The 10,890-nt window shown below is 48.4% G+C and overlaps 1 protein-coding gene across 1 annotated transcript; it reads right to left on the bottom strand.

The window, feature by feature from the left end:
- Window positions 1–6,624: 6,624 nt before the first annotated feature.
- Window positions 6,625–8,738, bottom strand: LOC112099064. Its single transcript, XM_024186168.1, has 3 exons — window positions 7,862–8,738; window positions 7,126–7,787; window positions 6,625–7,062 (listed from the first exon to the last, which is right to left on the bottom strand). The coding sequence occupies exons 1-3, from the start codon at window positions 8,736–8,738 to the stop codon at window positions 6,625–6,627; spliced, it is 1,977 nt and encodes a 658-aa protein (XP_024041936.1).
- Window positions 8,739–10,890: the final 2,152 nt, after the last annotated feature.

Below are 10,890 nucleotides of genomic sequence, written 5' to 3'. Positions count from 1 at the left end.
CGGAGACAATCACTCTCCGGGAAATTACAAATGAAGCTTGAGAGAGGATGATGCAAGATAGACTGGAGCGGATGGAGAAACAAATGGAGACTCTCGCGGCCATATACTTTGAGCTGAGGGACGAGCGAAGAAGGGATTGTGAAATCCCCGTGGGAAGAGATGAAGTTGGAGCAGAACCCAGCCTTTGGGGGCGTAGAGTCGAGGAAATCCCTCCGCCCGCAGACCAATCTAATGGGGTGCATCCCTACAGAAGTACTGGTCGGGTCCCAAGGGAACACGTGGATGAAGAGAGAGACCAACCTCGCCCCGGACAGATACTGGAAATTAATGACCGAGGGGCCAGTGTTGATGAAGGAGAGCTCAGACAGCGGTTGCAGAACGCCGAGCAGGAGCGAGACCAGATAGCTGCACGTGATCCTGATCGTGCTATAGAATTAGAGGGGGAGGTGCGCAGATTGGCGCAGGTGATAGAGGAGATACAGGGCAAGAGAAAGCCCCCGAGCTGGAGGATAATGCTAGATGAAGAATCTCCGTTATCAACTGAGATCATGAGTACCATAATCCCAAGAGATTTCCGCTTCTCCGACCTCAAATACTCCGGACGAAGTGACCCGTTGGTGCACATTGAGCGTTTCAACGACATGACGGGTGTGCAGGGGCTGACACCAGCTCAGAGGTGCAGGGTGTTCCCGTTGACATTAGAGGGACGAGCCCGGGAATGGTACCGCAAGCTGCCCCGAGGAAGTATAAAGGGGTATGAGCAGATGTGCCAGGAGTTGGCCGAGCAGTTCCGAGGGGCAATGGCCCCAGAGGACGACATGATGGAACTGATGGGGATGAAGCAGGAGGAGCATGAATCCCTTCAAGATTTTGTAAAACGATATCACCGAGCCGTGCTGGATCTGGGAGCTTTTAATCACCCGCAGGCGTTGAGGGGATTAAAAGAAGGTGTAAGAATCGGCCGATTGTGGTATAATTTAAGAAGCCCCCTCGTACAGAATTACTCGTCGGGATATGAGCAGGCGAGGCGAGATATAGAAATCGAAGAGGAGAAATCGGCAAGAATTAAAAGTGAACAGCTGGAAGAGCTGAGGCGAAAGGAACGGAGAGCCCCGAAAGGGAGCGGGTCGGGAAAGCGAACTGGAGAATCTTCAGTGATGGGCGGAATATCAGCTCGGTCCCGCCCTTACCCCATAGCTCCGAGAGTACAACAGTTCCAACACAGCCGGGCTCAACCTCCGCGCCCCTCGATCCCAGAGCGGCAGCGAGAATTCCGGCAGATGGCTGCCCATCCCTATCACAACACTCTTAGAGCATTACATGCAACCAATTCCAGGGTTAGACGACCAGATCAGTTAGCGACTATGCCAGCCCGAGGTGACATTCATGATAGCCGAGCAGTTTAGCTGGTAGACCAGAGCTTGGCATATAGACAATACACTCCATTAAAGATCTCCATGGAGGAATTGTATGAGAGGATCGAGGGACGAGGCCTGCTGTATCCTCCAGCCCCAATAACAAAACCGACTCACCGACGGGATAAGAGCAGATTCTGCAAGTTCCACGACACTCACGGTCACACTATCAGCCAATGTCGTGACCTGAAGATTCAGGTGGAGGATTTAGTGAGGAACCGATACTTGGACGAGTATGTAGATGGTATGTCCCCTGTCGTGGAATCACAATACACACGGGATGAAGGAGTTGAGAGGGATCTGGAACGTGAACAGCCGACCATCCGTGTGATAGTAGGAGGGCCAACATTGGTCGGGGATTCGAACAGAGCACGGAAGAACTATGGGAGGTACGCCATGACTGGCAAAGAGGTGCTTCTAAATTTGTCAGCAGCCAAGAAGGCAAGAGTGCGGCAAGTTCCCATTATGTGGACGGAGGATGACGCAGAGGGCATTTTGTATCCTCATGAGGATGTACTGGTGATTAAAGCATTAGTAGCTAGTACAGAATTGAGGCGAATACTGGTGGACACGGGCAGCTCAGTCGATATTCTGTTTAAGTCGGCCTTAGATGATATGGGGATTTCAGACTTAAAGCTGGAGCGGACGAATACATCCTTGAAGGGATTTGAAGGGGGACGATTAACTCCCATGGGGGTCATTGAACTCCCGATTATTGTGGGGACAAAGGCATTTGAAAGAACGATGATGCTGGACTTTGTCGTGGTAGAGGAAAGAAGTCCTTACCAGATGATATTGGGGAGACCGTTCATGAGGATAAGCCAATGTGTGATGTCCACGCATTATCTGGCGCTGAAGTACAGAATAAATGGAGTTGTGGGCGTAGTAAAGGGCGACCAGAGAATGGCCAGGAGCTGTTATGCTACAGCGGCCAAGGAAACGCTGCAGGTTACCTCTCTAGATAACCGAGGGGATTCAAAAAATGGTCGCCAGGAACCTGTTGAGAAGCTGGAGGAAGTTGTTGTAAGCAGGAGTGACCCTAGCAGAGTGGTTAAGGTCGGATCAGAATTGGGCGAAGCAATAAAAGGTGAGCTGGTGAAGTGTCTACAGTCCCATGCAGACATATTTGCCTTGTCTCATGAGGATATGCCAGGTATTGATCGCGGGGTAGCTTGTCACAAGCTGGCAGTCAAGAAAGGGGTAAGGCCGGTGAGGCAGAAAAGGAGGTGCTTCAACCATGAAAGGTACGAAGCCATAAATGCCGAGGTGGAAAAGCTGCTGAAAGTAGGATTTATAAGGGAAGCCAAGTACCCGGAGTGGATTTCCAATGTAGTACTGGTAAAGAAGGCCAATGGGAAGTGGAGAATGTGTGTAGACTTCACGAACCTCAATAAAGCATGCCCGAAGGACAGTTTTTCCCTACTAAAAATAGATCAGTTGGTGGACTCAACCGCGGGTTATAGTCTGCTCAGTTTCATGGATGCCTTTTCCGGATACAACCAAATACCCATGAACGAGCAGGATGAGGAAAGCACTACTTTTATAACTAACATAGGTTTGTTTTGTTACAGGGTGATGCCCTTTGGCCTGAAAAATGCAGGAACTACCAATCAAAGATTAGTGAACAAGGTCTTCAAACCATTGATCGGTCACACTATGGAAGTATATGTGGACGATATGATCACCAAGTCAAGAGAACCGAGAGATCATGTGAAGCACTTGAAAGAGACCTTCGAATTGCTGAGGAGGTACGAAATGAAACTGAACCCAGAGAAATGCGCATTTGGAGTCAGCTCGGGCAAATTTTTGGGATACCTCGTGAGCCATCGAGGGATTGAGACCAACCCAGAAAAGATACGGGCGGTGATAGAAATGAGGTCCCCACGAACAGTTAAGGAGGTGCAGAGCCTTACGGGGATATTGACAGCATTAAACCGATTCATTTCGCGAGCCACTGATAAGTGTCACCCTTTCTTCCAAATCATAAAGAAAGGAAAGAAGATGGAATGGACACCGGAATGCGAGGAGGCATTTGGACAGTTGAAGGAATACCTAGCCCGCGCCCCGTTACTATCAACTCCGAGAGAGGGTGACCAGCTGCTTTTGTACTTGGTAATCTCTAAGTGAGCTACCAGCTCGGTCTTAGTCAGGGAAGAAGAAGGGAAGCAACACCCGGTATACTACACAAGCAAGGCCCTAGTGGACGCAGAAACCAAATATCCACTAATGGAGAAGTGGGCGCTGGCTCTGATAACGGCAGCACGCAAACTCCGACCATATTTCCAAGCCCACCAGATCGTTGTGATGACTGACCAGCCCCTTCGGCAAGTGCTTCAAAAACCGGATGCGTCTAGTCGGTTAGTAAAATGGTCTGTGGAGTTGAGCGAATTTGACCTGTCCTACAGACCCCGAGGAGCAATCAAGGCCCAAGCCCTGGTAGATTTTATGGTTGACCGTGTTGAACCAGGGGAAGAGGTCCAGGAGGAACAACCAGCAGAACAGGGGGATTCAAAGGGGATATGGCTGGTAATGGTTGATAGGTCACGTAGTGAACAGGGATCCGGGACAGGAGTTATAATACGAAGCCCATAAGGTATTGAGGTATCCTACGCTGTAAAGTTCGAATTCCAGCTTACGAACAACCAAGCTAAATATGAGGCCTTCATTACTGGGCTCGGTCTTGCACATGCACTACGAGCAGAAAGGGTAGAAATCCGAGCAGATTCCCAGCTAGTATGTAACCAGCTCAACGATCAATTCTAAGTAAGGGAAGAGAAATTGGGACTTTATTTGAAGAAGGCGAAGCAGATGGTTGAACTCTTCAATGAGGTAGAGGTGAAGCAGATATCCTGGAATGAAAATTACCGAGCTGACATGTTGGCTAAGATGGCCGTAACTGTAGATCCCAAATTACTTAAATCAGTTCCACTAGAGGTGAGAACCTCGCCGAGTATAGGAGAGGAAGTAGAGGTAATGAGAGTAAGCACTGAAGAATCCTGGATGGACCCGATTCTTGCATACATCCGCGATGGCGTTTTAACAGAGGACAAAAGGCAAGCAAGAAAGCTAAAGTGCCGAGGAGCGGGGTACACACTACTCGATGGGGTACTCTACCGCCAAGGATTCACTTTGCCCCTTTTGCGATGTGTGGATGATGAGGAGGCAGATTATGTACTAAGGGAGATTCATGAAGGAATTTGCAGCAATCACTCGGGAGCAAGAACTTTAGCCTTCAAGGCACTCCGGCAAGGATACTTCTGGCCAACCATACACCAGGATGCAAAAAAGATGGCAAAAAACTGTAAAACATGCCAAAGCTTCTCTGAGGTTCCCACACAACCCCCAGAAAAGCTGACCACTATGACATCCCCATGGCCTTTTGCTCAATGGGGAATCGACTTGATTGGCCCGTTACCGAAAGGCCGAGGAGCGGCAACCCATGCAATTGTAGCAGTAGACTACTTCACCAAGTGGATAGAGGTGGGGGTCCTTAGCCAAATCACGGAGAGAAAGACAACAGATTTTATCTGGAAGAATATCATCTGCAGATACGGAATCCCTTATACCATCATCACCGATAATGGGAGGCAATTTGACAACAACAACTTCAGAGAGTTTTGCCGGAACCTAGGGGTAGACTTGAATTTTTGCACCCCCGCACACCCCCAGACAAACGGACAAGTGGAAGCAGCCAACAAAGTGGTAAAGAAACTCCTGAAGACTAGACTGGGAGAGAAGAAAGGAGCTTGGGTTGACGAGCTACCAGGGGTACTGTGGGCTTACTGGACAACTCACAAAACCGCTACAGGGGAAACCCCGTTTGCCTTAGCTTTTGGTTATGAGGCGGTAGTCCCAACAGAAATTGGAGTAGAAACACATCGGACAGAATACTTCAATGAGGAGCAAAATGGCGAGCAGATCTGCTTGAACCTGGACCTGCTGGAGGAGAAAAGGGAAGGGGCTTCGCAGAAAGTGGCCCAGTGCCAGCAAAGGGTCACGCGTTATTACAATAAGAACGTACGCGTGAGGCAGTTCCGAACAGAAGATTGGGTGTTCAGGAAGGTGAACCAAAACACCAGGGATCCCAACCATGGAGCTCTTGGTCCGAAATGGGAAGGCCCGTACAGGGTGATACGAGCAACTGGACTAGGATCCTACAAGCTGGCGTACCCAGACGGACAAGAGGTAAAGAGGTCGTGGAACGCCGAGCACTTGAAAAAGTACTTCCAGTAAGTAAAGTGCTCTGCTAGTTTTCATTTTGATAAGTCATTTCTGTTATGAGCACGGTGATTGGTGGCACGCACATATATTCCACATTTTTGTAACACATTCGAAATTCAATAAAGATGAATTCAGTATGGAACCGTTTTGCTAGCAAGCCCATTAAATGTTTACTAAAGCAAGAAAGTGCCTGCTTCTGCTCGGTCAACGAAAGACCAGCAGCTAATCTACGAAAATTCTACTAAGGCAAGAAAGTGCCTGCTTCTGCTCGGTCAACAAAAGACCAGCAGCTAATCCTACGAAAATTCTGCTAAGGCAAGAAAGTGCCTGCTTCTGCTCGGTCAACAAAAGACCAGCAGCTAATCCTACGAAAATTCTACTAAGGCAAGAAAGTGCCTGCTTCTGCTCGGTCAACGAAAGACCAGCAGCTAATCTACGAAAATTTTACTAAGGCAAGTAAATGCCTACTTCTGCTCGGTCAACGAAAGACCAGCAGTTAAATTTACGAAAATTCTACTAAGGCAAGAAAGTGTCTGCTTCTGCTCAATCAACAAAAGACCAGCAGCTAATCCTACGAAAATTCTACTAAGGCAAGAAAGTGCCTGCTTCTGCTCGGTCAACGAAAGGCCAGCAGCTAATCTACGAAAATTTTACTAAGGCAAGTAAATGCCTACTTCTGCTCGGTCAACGAAAGACTAGCAGCTAAATTTACGAAAATTTTACTAAGGCAAATAAGTGTCTGCTCCTGCTCGGTCACTGAAGACCAGCAGGCAATTTTGCAAAAATTTTACTGAGGCAAACAGATGCCTATTCTTGCTTGATGCACTAAAGAACCAACAGGCAAAATCAGATAAATTGTCAAGTTATTTTGCAGAAGCAACCCGTGAGCAAAACCAGACAAGAAAGCCAATAGAGAGCATTTAAAAATTTATAAACGTTCAAATGTTTACAAAGCAAATGACAATCTAGAGTCTTTACAAAAATAGACCTAAGGATTAGGAGGGTCAACGGCCTCAGCAGGTGAAGGGTCAGCTATCTCGGGAGGCGGAAGATCAGCAATACCGGGAGGAGGAGGCGCGGACCCTTGTCCCACTTCAAAAACACGCTGGCCAGCTTCTCCCTCCTGCACCCCATCCAAAGGAACCTCCACCTGCTCCTGCTCATCCTGCTCCTTATCTCCCTGGTCGGCCCCAGCCATATACCTCTCCACCCCAGATTCCAGCTTGCTCATGTCGAGCTCGGGGTATTCTTCCTTAAGAACAGACATGATGCACTTATAGCTGAAAGCAACCCCAGAGTCATACTCGGCATCCAGCCGATCATCCACATCAGCGGATTTGCTTTTCTCCTCAGCCAGCTGGTCACTCAGGGATTTGATCTCTCCCTCAAGGGCGGTCCTCAGAGTATCCCTTTCACTTTGAGTAGCCTAAAGATTGGACTTCATATCACCCAACTCACCCTCAAGCTTGGAGGAAGTGGACTCAGCAACCGCAACTTTTTCTTCAAGCTCCGTAAGCTGCTTGTTCAGCTCGGCCAGCTTCTCCTTGGAGCGATCAGTAGATTCAACTTTCTTTTTCAACTCCTGGTTATCAGCTTGAAGCTTCCTTTCATGACGCGCGGACCCGGTCTTGTAGCACGAGACCATTGTGGCCAGCCTGAAGGAGACTCTTTGAACATAAGTAACTAACTCGGAGAGGTTCATGCTCTCGATGTCCTTCACCATCTTGGGCCCAACCGATTTTCTATAATCCTTCTGATATGGGCTCAGGTAGTCACCTTGATCCCGAGATGGAAGAGGAGAAGATCGGTCCCCAGACTGCAAGCTGACCTCATGACTCTTGTCGGAAGTTTTCTCCCCACCACTCTTACGAGGTGGAGGAGGGGGCAGAGCAGGAACAGGCGCCTTGGAAGGACCGACGCTGGGTTTCTTTGGAAGAGAAGGAGGGTTGCTGGAGCTACTCGGAGCCCGACCACGCTTTCTGCTCATCGCGCTCAGGATCTTGTTATCCATTCCGGCGGCAATATCTACTAAGCCCGAACCGACCAAGCTTGTTGGTGACAGGAGGTCTTGGCAAGTAGATGTGTTCAACAGAGCAGTTTCCACATGAAGCAAAGGTCGGTCTTCAAGGTCCTTCACCAAACCCCACGATTCTGAAATAACAAATAAGGTTAAAGAACCCAATGAGTGGCAATTTGAGAAAGAATATAGGCAAAAAATGAACGACCTGGGGTGACAAACTGCGTTGGAAGGTAAAGATCACCACCCAACGAACGGAGCGCTGAACACCACTTTCCCCCAGCAAAGAAGAATTTGTTCTTCCAATTTTTGCACGAGGAGGGGAAACCAGTGATTGGCTTTCTCTTCGCAGAACTGGACATGAAGTAGTACCAGCCCGCCTCCTTTGGGCTGCTTCGCAGCTGATACAAATGCTTTACTTCAACAAGGGAAGACTCCTCCGACCCGCACCTCTCCCACAACACAAACATAGCCGATAGAACCCTCCACCCGTTCGGGTGTAGCTGACCTGGGGCCAGGTGCATACGTCCCAATATCTTGGCAAAATAACGCTGAAGGGGCAGCCGAGCTCCTAGTTTGAAACTCTCTAGGTGCATCGTCACATACCCCCGCGGAGGCCGACTAGGAACGTCACCCTTTCCAGGAACTATAAGGAGAACCTCCTCAGGAATGTCGTAGAGGTTCCTAAGCTTGAATAGGTCAGTTTGGGTGGTGGCGCAGACTATGTAGTCGATAGGGTAGGAATCCGCCTCCACCCTATGCCCAAGGTTTCTTTTCTTAGGTGGTCGGCTTGGCTCGGAGCTGCTTTCCTCACCATCACCCACTTCTTCAGGGATCCCAACCCCACCAGAACTGTGGTTCTCACCAGAGCTCGACGCAGGTCCACCTCTATTCCCTACAAGCTCTAGTTCGGGGGAGGGAGAGACAACCAAGGGGCGTGGGTATTCGAGGGTATCCCTACCATGGGAAGGACCTACACTACTGGAGGGACCTAAGAAATCGGTGGGTATTGACACGTTGAGGCATGAATCCCCTGACTCTTCATCACCCTCATCAACAATTAACTTTCTTTTCCGGTTTGACATATCGGAATCCCAAAAGAAAACAAAGAAAACTCGAGTATACGGATACAAAAGGGGGCAACATGGAACCCAATCAACAACAACCAGAGAAGAGATTAAAAGCAGTACCTGAAATGAACTGGCCCTGATAGCGCTGCCGTGACAGAGAAAAAACCAGCAAGTAGAAACTCCGGACGCAGGAAGTGTGAATAAAGTTCAGAAAGGGGGTAGGTTAACGACGGAGAGACGAGTAACAAAACGATGATGATGTAAGTCTAAGGATTTGAAACGAAAAGGGGGAAATGAAAGCATTTAAGTGATGGAGATGCCAGCTCACTCACTGTACATCGAGGACAGATAGCCCGTCGTTTCAAATTTCAAATACGAAGAGTCTGGAGATGCCACGTCACCAACTGTTACAAGAGGCCAGGCTAGATACAAGCCCAGATACGCAATGGACATGCTCATTTAGGCCCATGCTCAGGTCAAAATCTCCCTTGAAGAAAAATGATACCTCAGGTCCGTCCCGGTAGACAGAAGACCAGAGGAGAAGCCCCCGGATTGGTAAGATTTGACTATCAGTTTTTACTCTTGACTCATTTCACTCACAAGACCAGAAACTGAGGGACTGGTGTTAAACAAATAAAAGCACCAGGTCGGCCATGCTACTATTTACACCCTGGCGTGAATCACCTCAGCCAAATGGTACGAGCAGAACAGGGGGCAACATGAGCCGATCAGAAACGAATACTGACCAGAGGTATATATCGAGCCGATACCCGTCCCCTAAAAAGCAGAAACACGATCTCACAGAATCACGGTAGTTGCGCTTTCCCCAGAACTGTTGCGGGAGACGCGAGATCCCACGTTTGCCCATAATGCAGCAGTTAGAGTCTCATGAGGGGCTGCCACTACCCGAAAAAGGTGGGATGAAGGGCAAACGAGAACGTGGGGACAACGGCTATAAAAGAAGGAGAAATCGATGAGAAATGGGGACAGAAAAACAGAGAGAGGGAAAACGCTGCCAAATTGAAACCAGGCTATTTTCCTACAAACTTCGACCAAATCAGAAACCATTCTTGAATCTAAATTTAACTGTTTTCCCGTAAACACCTTGTGCTAACTTAGGCATCGGAGGGTTTACGCCGGCAAAACCACCGGCGTCTTTGATCCGTTTTTGGTGAACGCAGGTCTAGTAAGGGAAAGGAGTGTGATTCCAACCCCAGTGGTTCGAGCAACAGTTGACAATACAAACGTTGGTGAAAGAATCTAGTCGTTCAAAAGGCGAGCAGATTTAAGCATCAACAGAATCAAAATGGGAAAGGAAAGGAGAAAATCCAAGATACAGCCAAAGACCAAAATGGTAACTCGAATAAAGGATCTAGATTCGGGGTGCTCCTTGATGATGATGATGATGGAGGGAATAATCCAAAAGAGGGCAATGAATCCTCGGTTGCCATTTTGAGTAGCAGCATGCCCACAACTACAGCACCTCATGTGGTAAACAGAAGCGAAGATATTGCTGCGAAAAAGACATCTTTTGATCCCAAGATAGTTGCTAAAAAACCTTTACGAGCCCAAAACGAAAAAAACCATAAAACAAAAAAAGCCCAGAACACAGCCCTTCTCCCTGGACCGTCACAAGCCACTCCCATGCAAAACCTTGACCTCTCACGTACCCCCCCTCAAATTCATGCCTCACAAAACCCCCTGATCCCTGCCTTAGTTCCCACAAGTTTAAACCCGCAGCACCACTCGGCAATCTCTTTTGTTGTTAGCGGAGCTGCTTCTATTGACTATCCCCCCACCTTCATAACTCCTACACCTGCAACAATGTTATACAACTACCAAGATCAACAGCATGATCCGATAGGGAAGCCACCTGATCTGGGAAGTGTGAAAATGAATGATAACATGGCGGAAGATAGTGATGATAGCGACTACCTGGGCACCAGTGAGGAGGAGGGCTCGGGAACTTCTGATGATGACACATCCGTGGTTAATGAGCGAGAAATGGAATTGGAGCTGGAGGCCTTAAGGTCCCTACCGTGAGGCTGTTGCCCCTGTTTAAAATCCCTCACCCGTTAGTTAATTACCTCACGTGTCTATCCATTATGTTTTGGAATTGTCAAGGAGCAGCTTCGAAAGGCTTTCGTCTGACTTTCAGGAATTTAAT

Source organism: Citrus clementina, unplaced genomic scaffold (assembly GCF_000493195.1).
Source record: "Citrus clementina cultivar Clemenules unplaced genomic scaffold, Citrus_clementina_v1.0 scaffold_4, whole genome shotgun sequence".
NCBI classification, from domain to species: Eukaryota; Viridiplantae; Streptophyta; class Magnoliopsida; order Sapindales; family Rutaceae; genus Citrus; species Citrus x clementina.
The sequence above is the reverse complement of the archived record's forward strand: the minus strand, read 5'-3'. Positions and strand labels throughout refer to the sequence as shown.

What these genes read in the sequence shown, in the direction of transcription:
- LOC112099064 (XM_024186168.1), bottom strand. Translation starts at nt 8,738, where the DNA reads ATGTCAAACCGGAAAAGAAAGTTAATTGTTGATGAGGGTGATGAAGAG. An exon ending in AACGCAGTTTGTCACCCCAG is followed by an intron (nt 7,788 to 7,861) that starts GTCGTTCATTTT and finishes TTGTTATTTCAG; the next exon opens with AATCGTGGGGTTTGGTGAAG. An exon ending in AGCTTGAAGAAAAAGTTGCG is followed by an intron (nt 7,063 to 7,125) that starts GTTGCTGAGTCC and finishes TCCAATCTTTAG; the next exon opens with GCTACTCAAAGTGAAAGGGA.